The sequence below is a fragment of the Eschscholzia californica genome, unplaced genomic scaffold (assembly GCF_041429995.1).
Source record: "Eschscholzia californica isolate CP2 unplaced genomic scaffold, dmEscCali1.0.p SCAF_5, whole genome shotgun sequence".
NCBI classification, from domain to species: Eukaryota; Viridiplantae; Streptophyta; class Magnoliopsida; order Ranunculales; family Papaveraceae; genus Eschscholzia; species Eschscholzia californica.
Genome location: NW_028238472.1, coordinates 33,500,096 through 33,518,351, shown reverse-complemented (window position 1 = coordinate 33,518,351; position 18,256 = coordinate 33,500,096). Strand labels below are relative to the sequence as shown.

Genomic DNA, 18,256 nt, shown 5'->3' with positions numbered 1-18,256 from the left:
TACTTTTGTTGCTAATCTAGTAGGCGAAAGATGATTCTGATTTAGCGACATTGATATCTCAGTAGCCGATCGAGAGAAGCAGATATTGTTCTTGTTTGATCTCAGGCTATCTGATTGGGCTGGAATGACAGATCCTCCCAAAGGCAGCGAATTTTACTGGTCGAGTTTTATAGCTAAATGTTTGTCTTCCTGACTTTTTAGTTGATATTGATCTGAAAATGTTCTTGAATCAGACTGATTCATTAAGTACTACAACCCAGACCTGAAGTGCATCACTGATTAATGCTATTTTGGTTGTCCTACAGTACTAGTTAGATTTTGTGGCTGCTACGGCTAGGGTTTTTTAGGGGTCCTATCGTTGATTTGTAAACAGGTTATGTAAATTGATTCAACACCAAAAATGATAAAGAATTGCTACATACTATAGCAGGAGACTCCATATGGTTTGAGGATACCCAAATTTGATGCGTTTGTTTAATTGGCGTTTGTCGATTTCTCATTGTTTAAGCGTCGTTCCTCTTAATCATCTACATCAAATAGACTTAAAGATCGATCTGACTGGCCATCAAGAGTTAGATAAAAATATGTACTTCGAAATCTAATGTAACTTTAGATTTCAAATCTAAATTTTATGTTTCATTTAGGCCAATGTGCCAAGAAAGAAGAGAGAACCATTTGATGCAGTTTGTCTTAATTTGCAGTTGAGCGAAGAGAAAATCATCAAAGGCAGTTAAATGTTTATGGCTAACTTTTCATATCTTCTTCTATTTTGAAATTTAAATCTCACAGAGAGCAACAACAATATTGTGGTCCAAGGATGTTGAAACTAGGAAGCTTAAATTCTTCTCAAGTAGATCATAAAAAACAACAAAAAAATGCTTCACTTTCTTTATCTTTTTCTCTTTCTTCCTTCTTGCTCCAAATCTTCTTTATTTAATATCGGCATGTTTTCTCATTAAAAGCTCAAAAATAGGCTCACAGATCGGAGTCAGACCAGTGACAGCCTCTGATATTTCAACCCAACTTTTACTAAATTGGCACAATTATTCGACAACACCAAGCAACCCATAATATATATAGAAGATTAGAGAATGAAGGAGGTCAAGTAGTTGAAATAATACTTACAGGTTTAGGGTTACAATATGAGGTTTTGTTGTAATTCTTTTTCTACAATAGGTACAGGGATACCAGGAACTGAGAGAAGAGTATGAATTCACTTACTACAACAGCAGGGGATTGTATGCCTAGAAATGGAATAATGTCCACTTGCAACCAATTTTCTACTGCTGATCCTGCAGTAGCACCCACGACAAGGCCCCCAATTGTTATAATCGTCGATTTTCCTGCCCAAGGAAAAAAAACACAACCAAGACAGTAATTAGATTATTATAGAAAGAAAATGAACTTGTCACCTCAGTGGTATTTTGACATGCTTTGCTTTCTCTATGGAAGAGGTTTTGGTGTAAATATTATGTAACAATCATCTAAGAAAATGAATAATCTAAGCATTACTCAAACCCTGTTAGCATGGTTCGATATAGTGTAGGTTATTCTTCATAGCATGGGCACTCCCTATGCCACCCACACTTGCCCTCCGGACAGCCTAGGCGCCAAAACCCACTCAAAGGCCTGGCAAATATATACGCATATGTTTTACTTTATTAGCTTATAACAGGTTTGGAATGCCTATTAACTCTCAAGCAGTGCCGGTTAGTGTTTGTGTTTTGATTGTTTGAATCTGACTCCGCACAAATCTGTCGTGGAGGGCTAAAATAATTTCAGGTTATGTCATACAATGAGCTCTTAATGAGACTTATTTTAGGTATGACTCGGAGAGTAAACGAGTCAGGCGCACAGGCCAGATAGTAAACGAGTAATTTGTCTCGAATCCATTTAAAACTTGAGGCAGATTTCATATGAATTCGGGAAAAACAAATAAACATACACCACGTAAGAGCAAGCAGTTCGCATGACCCTCACGTTTCCCATGATATCATCATCTGGCCTTCACCTTATGATGAATAAGATTAAACAAGAGGTAATACACATATCAGTATGGTCTCTTACCTAGACTGATATTCTTTTTCGTCAGGAAGTATAATGATGCTCCAAAGCTACCTGCTAAGATTATCCCAGGAATATCGGCCCCAGCATATGGGGCCGATGAAGCAGCGGCAGCTCCATTGATATATGTTAAGCCCATTAAGGCCCCATATACCCCTGCTTGTATAGCTAAGTTACTAGCAGTTGGTGGTTCCACTGAAACTGGTACATTCTTTACTCTAGCCTGTAGCAATTGTGGCATTGAACTCATCCCTGGACCATTCACTGTTTTCACATCAGCATAACGAATGCTGTTATTAACAACTTTTCCTGCCTGGCGTTGAATTAAGCTATGCATGAGTAATTTATCATATGCAGCCTCTACCTGAAACAACGGAAACAACTTTACGCCTACGAACAAATACAATTTCTGTTGTTAAACTATACGCACGGGAAACTCGGTTATGTGGACTGGAGACTTTCTTCGAGAAATGATCAATCCAGTTGAAATTGGAAAGAGAGCTCCGTCACAAAAACCGTCCACAAGCAATCTTAGAATTGAAAAGTTTGCTCTTAAAATTTGGTCCAGTATAATCAAGTCTTCCATCCACATAACGCCAGACAATATGATAAATAATGTATTAGTAGTTGTTGTGACTGTAGATTGAGCACAAATTGAACCGACTTTGGAAAATGTCATGGCATTAATAGAAATGGGAGCACCTACCTCTCCTAGAAACAATCAAACATTTCCTTCCGTTTAATAGTCAGTAACAAGAAAGCACTAAATGAGCAATATATTCCTACAGTACTAGACATAAAACCTGTCCTCTTTGGGAGCTGACATTGTCCATCTGAGTGCAAACAAATGTACTTGGTCGTATATTATAGGTGCACTCACAGCTATATCAAAACCTTAAATAATTGCAGTATACCCTTATATGACCTAGTTATGGTTGTATCACAAAAGTACCTATGTTTCCAAAACCGCCTGATGGTTGGGACAAATGTACGATCATTGATTACGTTTCATTAAGTAACTGATGATCATGGTAAAACACAAAAATTTTCTACCACACAAGTGATCCATTTCAACATTTCGGGTAAATTCAGGAAATCGATCAAAGAAACATTACGTCCTTCAACTAATTACCAAACTTACGTTGTTAGTAAAATTATACTTACAACGTGCACGAAACAGGATTTTCGAAACTCGTACTATGTACGGAAATTTTATCTCCAAAAAGTTAAAAGCAAAATAGAAATTTTAAATGTGCAGCACAACAAAAGAACATTTCGAGTATAAAACCGATTATATTTGCAGTTAGGGCACATTTAGGAAAAAGGGGACCAGATTTTTTGAAGATGGTAAACTAGATAATCAAATTTTTAACAAACCAATGAAAGTTTTGAGTTTCTTACCTGGGTTCGCATAAAGCTAAAAGGAACAAGATTTAGGTCATTAATCCAAATAAACATGTATAGTTCCCAATTTAGCAAAATTTTTACCATTTTGATGGAAATTTTTAGTTTCTTAAGTAGTTCTTTCTCAAATTGCCCAATAATATAGTAGAATTGGTAAACAGAATAAAACCCAAATAGTATTCATCATTCATTTAATCATTCATGTGGGTTGAAGGATAATTTTACCTGTTCCATAATCTCTTCATCATCTTTGGAGGAATCTAGAATTGAGTTTTTGGCAAGAAGGATTTCATCAAAGGAAGCACCTTCGATAACACCAAGAAGTTTATAAGCGTTTTCGAGTGACATCTCAAAAGGAGTTGAATCTTCATCTTTTGATTTAGCAAGTACTAAAATGGTTGAGGTTCGACCTAACGTGAGAGAAGAGGAAGATAAAAACCTAGTTCCCGGCGATGGGTAGTAGTTGGTTCTGATCCGGAGAAGAGATGTAATTGGTGAAGGAAAATGGAAGGTTGGAGTACGAATTGGTAAGCTAGGGTTACGGATGATGATGGAGTTGAGAGAAGCAACCATTTCCTTCATCTGTTTTTTCTATCTACCATAGACGTGTCCGTTTCATTACTTCTTGTTAGAGAGAGAGAGAGAGAGGGAGAGGGGGGGAGACAATTTGAGTATTATTTGGAATTGGTTCCATGACAAAAAAGGGAATGTAAGAAACATTTCTATGCTTGTGGTAGAGAGTGGTTTTGACAAAACACTCTTTTATCTTATTAGTGAGGTCAATCTTAATTGAGAGATATAAAATGTGTTACTCCATGTTCAACTGAATGGGTAGAAACTTAAAGGTAAGGTACCCTAAGTTAGAGCATCTCCAATGCAAAACTCAAAAGCAAAATTAGTAGTCATATTTTTCAAGTCTAAGTTGAGATTCATTCTCATTATTGAGAATGGACAGTTCACGTCTTTAATACAACACTCTAAATTTTTTAAGATTATTTAAGTGATATCTCTTGGATTGCTAGTTTTTTTAATATAGAAAATGTTGATGTGGATAGTTGAGGTCTCAAGAGAAATCTCAAATATTGAGTTTGTTCTTGAAAAATCTTAGAATTTAATATTGTCTCATCATCTTAGAGTATCTCCAATGCAAGACTTTTTTTTTTTATTATAAGAGTCACCTACCCAAACCGACGGGTTTTTGAGGAGAGAGAAGCTCTCGGTTGACGTCAGCTAGGCGATCGAACTTCCCTCTCCTTTCCCCCAAATCGTAACCCTAATTTCATCTTCCTCCATCGATTTTAATCCTTTGCACTTAATCCGAATCCAGACTGAATCCTTATCAACCAATCAGGCACGCGATTGTCTTCATCAGGCTAGAAGTCGAAGGGTTTAATCCTCGGGAACCAACGCTTCTCTCGCGAATCCAGGTAAGAAGATCGAGTTAGTCAGGTACGCTTTAACTCCATTTAATTAGATGCAGTTAATTTTCAACATGTGTAATAACTAGAAAGTTAGAATTGGACTGTTCGGATCCCCACCCCCTTGCATGCGAGAGTTCTTGAACCGAGGTTAACATCTGGAAGAAGATTATAGGAGGTATTTGACGAACCTCCAAGTGTTCGTTGGGATTTCTGGCTTTCGAAGAAGAAACTTTATCATGGCACTTTCAGCGTGCGGGTTTGAGTATGCAGGTTGGATTGTCATTATGAGTCAGATTCTCGAGGTGATGTTGATCCTTTCCAAGAGAAGATGTTATTCCCATTTGCTTATTCCCTGGGTTCTTATTGCCTCTCTCCTTCTCTTACTTAAAAGCCTAAGTTCATACCTCGACAAACATCTTCTCTCCCCTACCAGCCTCATGTCGTCCTCACCCTCTGCCTTCAACGTCGATAATCTGTCTAGCAACATGGCCCTCCAACTCAACCTCTCTGACTACGGAAACCTCACCATCACTTACCCTAAGCCTGCAGAAAACAAAGATCTTAAGGAGATCTCTTCTGGTTTCATAGCAAGGTTATGCTGCCAATATAACTACGGCATAGGCTTCATCAGGAGACAACTCTACTACCAGTCCAAGTTTTTTCGAGAATGCCAGGTCACTCCTATCAATCAAGGTCATAACTTTTTCTTGATCAAACCCAGTAATCAAATAGTAATGACGGAGATCAACCAAGGCCGTCCCAGGATCATTCGAGGTTTGCTGATTGTTATGCAAGAGATTGAGTTCCCCTTTGATGGAGTACTTCCAGAGCTGATGCAGGAGCCCATGTGGTGCCACTTCTCTGACCTGCCTTCTTCGATCCAGAACCAGCATGACCTGGAGATCATTTTCTCGTGTATGGGTTACATTTTGCAGATTCTGCCAAAGAACTTCCACATGTTAACCAAGCCTTTCATCAAGATCCAATTCATGTATGACGTAAGGACTCCTCTTCTGTCTACTTTGACCTCTATTTTCACAGATGGTGGTAAACCTATTAACTTTAGTTATCTTCGGTTCCCCAAAGCTATTTGCCATATCTGTCGAATAGTTGAACATCCTATGACCCCTTGTCTTCGAGCCACCCCTAGGAACCAGGGTACCCCCATGGACACTTCTTCCAATCATCCTCTTCCTGTGTCAAGTTGGGCTCTAACTGTTGCAGAGATTCCTCATCCCCCCAAAGCTCTCTTATCCCCTCAGGACCTCTTTCACCAAAGGGGTAAGAGGAAGGAACCTCAAGGTCTGATTGAAGTCAAAATTGAAGAGGGAGAGATCAGGAATACTTTTGCTAAGAAGCAAAGAGAGATGTTAGTTGGGGGTAGCTCGTCACAGGGTGGAAGTCAGTTGCAGTGGGTTTCTAAGAGTTCTACTGATTCGTTGGGGTTTACACCTCCAATGAATGAAAGTTGGTATTGTTCCCCTCCTGAAGATGTTGACAGTACGGAAGAAAGAAGGAGACATCTTTTTGCGGATTCTCTGCTGGCCTCTCCTAGTCAAGTTTCGGAGGCAAGATCGGGTGGTGGAAAAGGACAGTCCAATTCTCTTGTTTAGCTTGTTGATAGTGTCTTCTGTTCTCTTGGTTGTTTTTCTAGTTAGTTCTGTTTAGTTAAGTTTCCTTTTCTTTTCTGTGTGAGTGGACTGGTACTGCTTCCTAATCTGATTGGTCTTTGACAATCAGATTAGTGATTTTGATTTTTGTTTTTTGGTGTTTATCTGGGTTTAGCAGGACTTTGTATTTAGTTTAGTTTGTTTATTTCTTCTGTCTGTTTATGATATTAGCTACTTTCTGTCAGTTTTAGTTTCTGGTTCTGCTTTCCCTCCTGTCTTCTGTTTCCCTCTTGTTGTTCCTTACTGTAGTGAGTGCTGGGACTGGTTTGGAGGGGAGGTGTGCTAGTCAGGGCTGCCTTCAGTAGGGGGTGGGGGTGCAGTCAAGCGGTAGTGGTTTAGGCCCAGTGGGGCGGCCACTTGATTGGGCCCGAAGCCCAGGAGTGCCCCTAGACGGAGAACACTCCCTTGTCTCAATGGACAACCCAACGATTCTTAGCTGGAATGTTAGAGGCGCCTCCTCCTTTATTACGAAAAAACACATTATGACTCTCATCAAAAAACAGAATCCGGACATTATCTTTATTTCAGAGACGAAAAATAAATCGAATACTATGATAAAGAATATTCCCATCCGAAAACATTACTCAAATCACTTCGTGGAACCGATAAATAAAGCAGGAGGGCTTGCTCTATACTGGAAACATAACCTAGATGTCAGAATCATTTACGCGGACAATAATATGATTCATACGGAAATTCACAGTCCCAAATATCAACAGACTATTCTGATGACAGGATTTTACGGTTCTCCCTACGCTAAGAGTAAGCTCAAACCTTGGAAAACCCTTATGAACCTTCGAGTCAATTTGGATCTTCCCCGGATAGTGATTGGAGATCTGAATTGTATCCTGGACCCTCAAGATAAATGTGGAGGAGCTACTGGGTCTAATTCTCATACTGACAGGATCAAGGAGATCGTCAGTGACATGGGTCTTACGGATCTGGGCTTTCAGGGTCATCCTTATACTTGGAGTAACAAACAGTACGGGGATAATCTTATCCAAGAGCGTCTGGATAGAGCCTTGGTGAACTTTCCTTGGCTTGGTCAATTCCAAGAGTCTACCATTGCTCATTTAGAGACAGTTGGTTCCGACCACTTGCCTATCTTTCTTACGAACAAGGACCAGAGCCAATCCCAACCGAAGCCCTTCAAGTTCATCCGTACCTGGATGAACCACCCAGACTGCTTCAACTTCATAGAAGAACATTGGAATATTATTAAGCAGAAGAGTATACCCAACAACATACAATGGGACCTCAAGAAACTCAGCAAGAAATTGACTTACTGGAATAAGCACGTGTACGGCAATATAGAAAACAACATAACTCAAGTCACAAACAGAATTCAAAATTGCAACTCGAGGGAGGATTATACTAAGCTTCAATCTGAACTCGAAAACCTCTATCTTCAACAAGAAAGTATCTGGAAGGAAAAATCCCGATCCAACTTCATTTCCTTAGGAGACAAAAATACTAAATACTTTCACTCGCAGGCTATGCAGCGTAACAGGACCAACAGAATAAACGCTATCTTAGATAGCAATGGAGAGTGGAAAGATGAGGTTCAGGAGATCCAAGACGTATTTTCCTCTCACCTCCTGAATATCAGCTCAACTATTAACCCCAAGGAAGACCCTGCAACTAACAGATTATTCAGGCCGAGCATCTGACCCAGTCAAAACATCAACCTGGTGGCTATCCCTTCTATAGAGGAAATTGATGGGGCCATAAACAGTCTAAAGAAAGAAGCAGCTCCGGGTCCAGACGGCTACCCCCCGTACTTCTTTCAATCGAATTGGGAGACAATTAACGAGGATATCTATGCTCTGGTCAGAAACTTCTTCACTTCTGCTTGTCTTCCTCCAGGGATTAACCATACTCACATCTGCCTTATCCCTAAAACTACCTCCCCTCAAACCCCATCGGACTTCCGCCCGATTAGCCTGTTAAATACCACCTACAAAATCATCACGAAGGTTTTGGCAGAGAGATTCAAATCAACATTAAACCTCATCATCTCACCTTTCCAAGCCGCCTTTGTTCCAGATAGACAGATTACAGATAATAATATTATGGGACAGGAAATCATACACTCGTACAAGAAGATGAAGGGTGCGGCGGGATATTTCGGGCTCAAGCTAGACATGTCTAAGGCGTTTGATAGGATCGAATGAAAATATCTTTTTGATATTATGAGTAGGCTGGGTTATTCGGATCACTGGATTAAATTGATTCAAGCTTGCATTACTACCTCCTCTTTGGCAGTGCTCATTAATGGCCGTCCAGGTAAACCTTTCTCCCCTTCTAGAGGTATCAGGCAAGGTGATCCCCTCTCGCCATTCCTATTTACGCTGGCCATGGAAGGCCTTAGCCGCAAACTGATGGACACGGCTAATCAAGGCAGGTTCCTAGGCTTCCCCACCAATCATGTTGATATGGAGATCTCTCACCTTCTCTTTGCAGATGACTGCATTATTTTTGGGAAGAATACGTTAGACAACGTCCATAACCTTAAAAATATTCTGCAGGAATTCAGCGAATCTTCAGGACAAATGATAAATTATACTAAATCCAATATATTCTACTCGAAAAATTCGCATCCTAAATTCAAACGTATGATCATGCGATCTCTGAAAGTGAAATATGCTTCTACTTCGGAAAAATACTTGGGATCTCAACTTTTCATAGGAGCACAGAAAACTAAGGTCTTTAAAGATCTATTAGAACAAATACAGAATAAACTCAATAAATGGAATCATTGTTTCCTTTCTCAAGCAGGTCGCACAGTGGTCCTTTCGGCCATTGCTGCTGCCGTACCCCGATATCAGATGCAGTGCTTTGCAATTCCGAAAGGGATCAGTAAAAGCATCAAGTCCGCACAACGGAACTTCTGGTGGGGTAAGTCTAGAGGTTTGTGCCTTAAAGCTTGGGCTCATATTTGTCTACCTAAAGTCCAGGGGGGACTCGGTCTACACCTACCTGAACTCGACAACCAGGCGCTACTATGGAAGTTGGCCTGGAGGCTTAAAACTAATCCTGAGGATTTATGGGCCAAACTTCTAAAAGATAAATACTTCCCACACTCTACAACCCCGGGCCCGGCGAAACCTCATCATTCGTGGATTTGGAAGAATATCAGGAAACACTACGCCTACATTGAGGAGTTTTCTCAATGGGAGGTCCAATCAGGAACAGATGTCAACATCTGGGAGGACAATTGGATCCCCGATAGTGATGGGAAAGTAAGTAATCTCTATAACTCTAATCTGACCACAGTTTCACAGCTGATTACTAATAATAATTGGGATGAGGATCTCCTGAATGCAAACTTCAACTCGGCTACCCAAAACCTCATCAGATCTATCCCAGTTAACCCTGACGGCAAAGACCACCTTAAATGGAAATTATCTAAATCCGGCAAATTCACGGTATCCTCGCTATACAAGCACTTAAGCTCTACCAATAATAACCAAAACAGCACCTCGCGAAACTGGAAATTCTTATGGACCATTCCAGCCATCCCTCGCATCAAATTATTTATCTGGAAGATTTGCAATCAGGCTCTTCCAGTGAGAGAAAAAATTGGCAAGTATGTTAAAATCAGCACGAACTGCCCTAATTGCATTTCCACTGAATCAATCGAACATGCACTATTACATTGTGCGTTAGCGAAAAATATCTGGTTCCACTATAACATCATTTCTGAAAACATTACCTCCATAACGGATTGGATCTTTTCGTGGGAAGATCACCCGGACAGGTGTCAAACTGAGGAAAACATACATTTCACCACCATCCTTTGGATTATATGGAAAACTAGATGCGACCACTGCTTTCAGCACGAGATCAACGAAGTCACGAAAATAATCAAAATGATAGACAACTTTCCGAAAGTGAATACTAAACCGTCCAAACCCAAGAATAAACAGGTAGATAGATGGAAACCCCCTACAAACGGATATATAAAAATCAATGTGGACGCTTCTTTCACTAACATTTCTTCCATCGTTGGCTTAAGTCTCATTGCTCACGATGATAATGCTAAATTTATTCATGCTCAAGCGAAAACTTCTAGAGGAAGAAACAGTGAAGAATGTGAAGCCAAGGCAATCCTTTATGGGCTGGAATGGGCCAAAGCCCATGGGCATCGCTCTATTATAGTCGAAAGCGACAACTTCAATCTTATCTCTCATCTTCGAAACCACCGTCACACCATCCAATGGCAATCGCTGATCCATGTCAGGAAGATCCAAGTCATCAAAAAAGAATTCGAAGCAGTTCAATTCCATTTCACCAAAAGAACAGCTAACTCTAACGCTGACAAGCTAGCGAAGTGGGCAAGGAAGTGTAACAGGAGCAAAGAATGGGTCAATATTCCTTGTATTTTAATTGATCGCTACTGTAATAACGTTCTGTTCCATTAATGTTATTTTAGTTCAACAAAAAAAAAAAAAAAAGAGTCACCTAGGACTTCAGAGTTTTTTTAATAAAATTATAAGGGTCATTTAAGACTTCAGAGTATTTTTAAAAAAAAAAAAACTTTGATGCAAAACTCAATTGAGATCTTAAGATGATGTAGAAGCATTTAATTTTAAGATGTCTCAATTACAAACTCTATTTTTGATATCTCTTTCGAGTGTCTTGGAGTGATCACAAGAGGATTCAATAAAGCATAAAAGAGATAAAATTTCAGAGTGATTGAAGAAGACTCTAATGTACAATAGAGAGAGAAAGAGATTTGAGCTGAAATTTCAGTAAGAAAATCTGAGACAGAGAGGGAATCGTTGGGGGCTGCTACCGGATTCTTCTGGTTTGGATCTTCTCTCACATATAAAAAACAAAGTGCAAGAGAGTGGACATCATCTCTGGGACAAGGATTGAAAGAGAAGAGTGTCGATTTTATAAGTAATGAGATAAATTAGTAATTTAAATTTCTTCATAAACACATAAGAATCTAAGGACTCATGTTTGTCACAAAATCAATATGGAAATAAATATGCACATCAAGTAATTAGTATATAAAATAATATCATGTCATATCTGATGATGCATAAAATGTCCAGACGTTGACTGACATCAAGAAGTCAAGAATAGACAAGAAGTCCAACGGGTCAACCCAGCTTAAGGCAGCATGGCTGCTGAACCCGCAACGCTTCGCCACCTACGTCCCGAACTAGGACGTCGGCCAAGATCAGCTAAGAGGTATCAGCCCTGTTTTGTCTAAATCACGATCAAATCAGCCTTGGAATCTCTAAAAGAATTAGGGCGTCCACGTAAGATAGGTCGATGCCTCACGCCCTAAACTAGGGAGGCAGAAGCGCGACGAAAGCTTACCGGCTCAATCCTGGAATCTCCCTAAAAGATCACAGTCGGTTAAAGATCTTAAGTGTTTAAGCAAGCTTGGACTTCAAGAGTCACAAAGGAGGAAACATCTCCTAGAAGATCTATCACCTCAACAGGATATCTACGAACTATCCTTGAAGTTAGGAACTTCTATTTATCCTAGATACGAGATAAACTATAAGGAAAACCCTAACCACGAATAGCGGGAAACTTCCTCAAGCGGAGGATCACAATTGCCTCATCTACACCGTCTATCACAATCAGTCTAATTCAACTTATAAAAGGGCCCCCATCGTCTTCCACAAGACAGGTTCATTTCATTGAGTAACTCATACTCGCCCCCAATGAGTAACTCATACTCGCCCCCCAAAAGGTTCAATCAATATTCAATCTTTTACTGCAAAGAACAGTCTAACTGTCTTGAGCGTCTGAGCGGTTTTTGAACCCTTTGCAGGTCCCCCGGCCCCCCTATCGGGAACAGACGAACAGGAGCAAAAAGCAAGGAGTTGGAGCAAGGAGCAGGAGCCAAGAGCTGGAATAAAGAGAAGCAGAGCTGGAAGCAGGAACGTCAGGCTATTCAACCCCCAACATAACGGAGGATTCATACATAACGGAGGCTGTCATGCATCAACTCCTTTTTTCATGCTGATCTAACGGAATGCCAATTTTTGACATCAACATTTGGCGCTAGAAGGAGGGCATCTCTCCAGCAAAACCTCAATTCGGTAACCTGAATCTTATTTATCAAACTTTCCAAACTAACTACTTCCCTGAGTCCCTCAGGCAAACATGTCTTCAGACGAACACATCCCACGTGGGTCACCACACAGGCTCCGCAGCTCAGTCGAGCTCACGACCGAGCTAGAACAAGCCAAGGCCGACTACCTCCGAAGGGATGAGGAGGCAAAACAACTGGAGGAAAGCCTCCGCAAAGCAGAGATGGTCAGGAAATCCGCGACACCCGAAGAGAGAGAAGAAGTAATCAGGAGATACGAGCGGCGACTTTTCTCACCTGGTAATGCATTCTCTTCTGGAGATCTGACTTTACAACCCGGCGACCAGATGCGCTTGGAGAACATCCTGGAGGAATACGGAGCATTAGATCCCAACCGACCGTACATCCCTAAATAGAAGGGGGTTGACCAAGGCTGCACGGACGACCCGACCGTCTGCGAAGTGCTCATACATCAGGTAACAGAGCTAACTCGAGAAAAAGAAAAGGAGAGATTATGGGGGAAAGCAGTAACCCATCAAACCCCTCTCTGCCGAGAGATATTAGAATTTGAGAAGCCGAAGAACTTCGAGGTCCCAGCATTAGATCATTACCACGGCCTGGAGGACCCGGTGGTGTTCATCAACAACTACAATGCAGTAATGAACTTATACACGACCAACCAGAACATATGGTGCGTAGTCTTCGCCACAATACTAAAAGGACCAGCCCAATGTGTTTAGTTATCTCGTGATCTTCCCTTGTTCAATCACGTCCTTAATAAAGCGATACCTGACGTCAATGTGTTTAGTTCTCTCGTGATACATTTGATTTTTGGTCAAATGAATAGCACTCTGGTTGTCGCAGTTGATGATGCATAAAATGTCCAAACGTTGACTAACGTCTGAAAAGTCAAGATCCTGAAGTCTACAGGGTCAAGCCGGCTGAAGGCAGCAGGACCGCTGAGCTCCTAATGGTCCACCAATGTTCCCCCAACAAGGAAGTCGACCAGAAGAAACCAGCCCTGCAAGACGCCCTTGGCATGGACATATCAGCCCTGGGGTCTCCAAAAGAGTGAGGGGGGTCCACACAGGTTCGGCCAGTGTCTTAAGCCCAGAACTGGGGAGGCAGCAGCGCCAAGCAACCTACCGATTTAATCCCCGAAACTTTTAGAAAGATCTCAGTCGGCTACACATCTCGAATTGTTTAAGCTAGTTTGGACTCCACGTATCTAAAGGAGGAAACTTCTCTTTTAGAGTCTATCACACCGGCAAGATATCCACGAAAAATCCTTGAACTTAGGAACATCCACTTATCAAAGATCCGGGATAGACTCTGAGAGAAACCTTAGATACTCAAGAGAGGAAACTTTCCCTTCGGATTGACGGCAACCGCCTCACCACCGCCACTAATCACAGTCGGCCTAACATCGCCTATAAAAGGCCCCCCACATCGTCCTTCACAGGACACGATCTCTTTACCCCAAAAAGATCACAAGAAACTCAGAGTTCTCATAACTCTCCCCCAAAAGGATCAATCAATATTCATTCTTTTACTGCAAAGAGCACCCTGACTGGCTTGAGCGTCAGAGCGGGTTTAGAACCCTTTGCAGGTTTTTCCCTCCTCGGGAACAGACGAACATGAGCAAGGAGCAGGAGCCAGGAGCTGGAATAAAGAGAAGCAGAGCTGGAAGCAAGAACTCCAGGCTATTCAACCCCCAACATAACGAAGGCTTCATACATAATAGAGGATGTCATGCATCAACTCCCTTTTTCATGCTGATCTAACGGAAGACCAATTTTTGACATCAGCAGGAATAGTAAAGAACAATCAAGAACAGAACACAGAGATTTACGTGGTTCGGTTGGTGAGACCTACTCCACGGCGACAACAACGCGATGATTTTCATTGTGATAAGCAAACAAGTTACACAAGAGATTTCGTGAGATTGTGCTACTGATATCTCCTTAGGGTTTAGTTTATATAGCCACTAAACCCTAATCCCACCGCCTCACCGACTCTCTCTCTCTCTACAACCGACATTACATGGATACGCTAACACTAATAACCGACATAAACCTAGCTTCGCATTCCAACTCTGTATCGGAGTCCAGCTCTGCCTTGGAACCCTGTCTCAATAATCAGCTCTGCTAACGGGTCAAAAACTCGGCGCTGAAACCTTCGATTTTGGCAGGCAATTACCATTGCCTTATAAGCGGGTATGCGGGTCTGCGGGTCGTAAATCGGGTTCAATACCGATCCATATTCGAGTCACTTCTAACACATATGAGTGAAAAGTAGTGGTGCTTATTGGTCCCGGGTCGGCTTCAGACCGACCCGTTCCTTACAAGTTTGACCTGTACAAAAAAGGGGCCTGATCAACTTGGGTTTCATCCTAGGCCCGAGTTGGGCCTCTGTTCCGAGCTTGGCAGGCTAGGCCTGGCCTAACCCATCAGAAATCTGGGTTGGGCCTGACCCATTTTTTTTCCTTTTTGAATAAAAAAATTGCTATTAAGGATTTTTTATTTTATTTTTTATGTATGATGTCTTTTCTTTTATATTTGTTATATTTAAAGCAGTATCTTTTATTTTTGAATTTTTAGTTAAATGACACCATCTCTCAACAAAACAAAACAAAACAAAAAAAAGGTAGATTACACCACATGATATATTTTAAATTTTAAGCTTTCAATTTACATTTTTAAGGTAAGTTTACCCATCATCTATTACCCATATTTTTTTTTTGGAAAATTTGGTCAAAACTCCCTACAAAATTGGAGTTTTGGTTATAAAGGATTTATCAACTTTTTATAGGCTTCAGCTCCCTATGACATTTTTGTAAATTATCTAATATAAGGAAAAGACGAAACTGACCTTATTGCAAACCAGTTTGCAAAGCTCTGCAAACCAGATTAGAAAGCTCCGTAAAGTGTGTGCAAAGTTTTGCAAAGTCATTGCAAGGAAAACCAGATTGCAAACCAGTGCAAACCAGTTTGCAAAGCTCTGTAAATCAGATTGCAAAGCAGAGAAACCAGTTTGCAAAGCTTCGCAAACTAAGATTCTAAGGGCAATTTCGACATTAGAAATGGGAGAGCTTTTGAAATTGTCCTTCAAGACTATTTTCGGCCTAAAAGTCCAAAAAGATAATTTGTCTTGTTGGCAAAAAAAAACATGAAATAGGGCCTCCGGTCCAATTTCCTGTTCTTTTTTGTATCTTTCGGTTAAGTTCTTTATTTACATTTTTTCAGGTAAGATTATATTCCATATATTAGGTAAGTTTTTAATTCATGTTATTTTAGGTGAGTTTTTTTTTATGAGAGGAACATTGCATTAACGAAACCAAGAACATACAAAATACAAACAAAATAACTAGAGTAAAGCAGAAATAAAGAAGGTACAGTATTCCACACATTTCTGTAATCATTTCTTCTTCCCCACTTTGCAAGCGCATCTGCAGGAGGATTGCAGTCTCTAGGAACAAAGGTGAAGATGATGCCCTCGAATTAATCTATAAGGACCTTTACTTGTTGCATAATCTTTACGGCTTGCCAGTGGAGTCCGACACTTTGACCGTTGATGAAATTGATAAGAGATTGGTTATCGCTTTCCATATGAGCGTGAGTGATATCCAATTGTAACGCCCATTGGATACTGGAAAGGATGGCTAGGCTTTCACCTTCTTCCACATTTTGGCACCGCACCGAGTCCGCTGCTGCTATAATGAAGTTAGACTCTTCATCCCTAATGATACATCCAATTCCGACCTGATCTGTAATATTGGTAAAAGAGGCGTCGACGTTCAGCTTTAAGTATGGTGTCGATGGAGGTCTCCATATTTGTTGCTTAGTGTTCTTCCTGCATTTGTTAGTGATAATAGTCTCAATCTTGAGAGGAGTGATAGAAGCATTATTTATTCTGTCAATCATTTGTCTCGGGTTTTGTTTGTTCGTGTTAAAACAGTTTTCACAACGAGCTTTCCATATAAACCAAAGGATCTTGGCATATTGATTAGTGATATCCTCATTTAGATTTCTCCATTGTTGAATCCATTGATTAGTAGAGCTAATGTGATCTGTTCTAACCTGAAAATGAAACCATATTGCTTTTGCAAAAGTGCAATGAAGCATTACATGATCTAAAGTTTCGTTTTCATCACAGTTAATGCAAGAGTATGAGTCTCCAATGAATTTGCCTATCTTAGCTTTCACAGGTAAGCTATTGGTACAACACATCCATAGAAAATAGTTTAACTCGAGGGATAGTATTCATGTTCCATATAAAGAACCAGTCGGTTTGATCCTGCATTTGATTTGTGCTTTCTGTTCTCAGATAATTATACATTGATTTTATTGAAAAATTACCTGATTTTGTTAACGTCCACGTCGGTTTATCCTCTTGATTATTTTGAATGTTGATGCTCAGGATTGATCTGCATATCTCATTGTTAAAGCATCGCTGTAAAATCTGAAAATTCCAACTGTTATTAGTAATAAGTTGCGAAACCCATTTAAGGTTAGACTCACTTTGGTTAGTTATGGGAGGGGGGTGGTTCGGGATCCAAAAATCCTGCCAAATGATAATATTTCCTCCTTTATTGATATCCCAGAAAATTAGACCTTCCATTTGATTGTAATGCTTAGTAATCGATTCCCAGGGCCAGGAATGATTGGCTTAGGGAGGAGTAGGTTTATGAGATTTGGGATAGTACTTACTTTTGAGGACGCGAACCCATATGGCGTTAGGGTTATTGATAATGCGCCAGTTGATCTTGTTAAGGAAGGCCTGATTATCAAGAAGAGGGAGGCGAAGCCCAAGTCCACCCAGCTTCTTTGGTTTGCAAATAGTCGACCAGTTGATAGTGTGGAAAGTTTTGGATTTTCCCCACCAGAAATTCCTTTGGATGGACTCAATGCTGTTACATATGCCTTTTGGGATGGCGAAACACTGCATTTGGTATCGGGAACAACCGCTGCGATAGTTGAAATGACTACCGAGCGACCAGCTTGGGAGAGGAGGTTGGATTGTCATTTGGCCAGTTTGTTTTTAATTTGGGTGAGAAGAGGTTGAAAGACAGATTTTTTGTTTCTGTCAATGAAAAGATTAGTGCCGAGGTATTTATCGCCAGCCGAGGATTGATGAACTTTAAGCTCCCGAATTATCATACGCTTGAATTTCGGGTGCGAGTTTTTAGAGAAGAAGATATTGGATTTAGAGTAGTTTATCATCTGATCCGACGCGTCACTGAATTCTTTCAGAATATTTTTGAGATTGTGGATGTTATCTAGGGAATTTTGACCGAAAATAATACAGTCATCGGCTAAAAGAAGATGGTTGATGGTAAGATCCGAATTAGGAATAGGGAAGCCGATAAAGGGGGTTTGGCTATTCTGCTTATCAAGCAGACGGCTAAGGCCTTCCATCGCTATCGCGAAAAGGAAAGGCGAAAGAGGGTCACCCTGTCTAGTCCCCCGACTAACATCGAAAGTTAAACCGGGGCGCCATTAATCAGGACAGCCATGGAGCTAGTGTTGAGGCAAGTACTAATGAGCTTAAGCCAACTAGGGGAGAATCCCATCATATGCATAATTATCTCCAGATAATGCCATTTAATACGATCAAAAACTTTGGACATATCGAGTTTA

At 40.6% G+C, this 18,256-nt stretch overlaps 2 protein-coding genes across 2 annotated transcripts; one reads left to right on the top strand and one right to left on the bottom strand.

The window, feature by feature from the left end:
* Positions 1 to 1,046: 1,046 nt before the first annotated feature.
* Positions 1,047 to 4,405, bottom strand: LOC147538726 (protein CHAPERONE-LIKE PROTEIN OF POR1, chloroplastic-like). The gene is made up of 3 exons (XM_086644692.1): positions 3,694 to 4,405; positions 2,068 to 2,428; positions 1,047 to 1,343 (listed from the first exon to the last, which is right to left on the bottom strand). The coding sequence occupies exons 1-3, from the start codon at positions 4,048 to 4,050 to the stop codon at positions 1,168 to 1,170; spliced, it is 894 nt and encodes a 297-aa protein (XP_086500818.1). The 5' UTR covers positions 4,051 to 4,405; the 3' UTR covers positions 1,047 to 1,167.
* A 2,705-nt stretch (positions 4,406 to 7,110) lies between these two features.
* LOC147538725 (uncharacterized) lies at positions 7,111 to 8,229 on the top strand. The gene has a single exon (XM_086642995.1). It carries the CDS (start codon positions 7,111 to 7,113, stop codon positions 8,227 to 8,229), a length of 1,119 nt encoding a protein of 372 aa, XP_086499121.1.
* Positions 8,230 to 18,256: the final 10,027 nt, after the last annotated feature.

Bases quoted from the DNA above. Each gene is read 5' to 3' on its own strand.
- LOC147538726 (XM_086644692.1), bottom strand. From the start codon at position 4,050: ATGAAGGAAATGGTTGCTTCTCTCAACTCCATCATCATCCGTAACCCT. The intron at 2,429-3,693 runs GTAAAATTATCC...CCGTTGTTTCAG, and splicing joins ATGAAGAGATTATGGAACAG to GTAGAGGCTGCATATGATAA. The intron at 1,344-2,067 runs GTAAGAGACCAT...TTCCTTGGGCAG, and splicing joins GAAAAAGAATATCAGTCTAG to GAAAATCGACGATTATAACA.
- LOC147538725 (XM_086642995.1), top strand. From the start codon at position 7,111: ATGATAAAGAATATTCCCATCCGAAAACATTACTCAAATCACTTCGTG.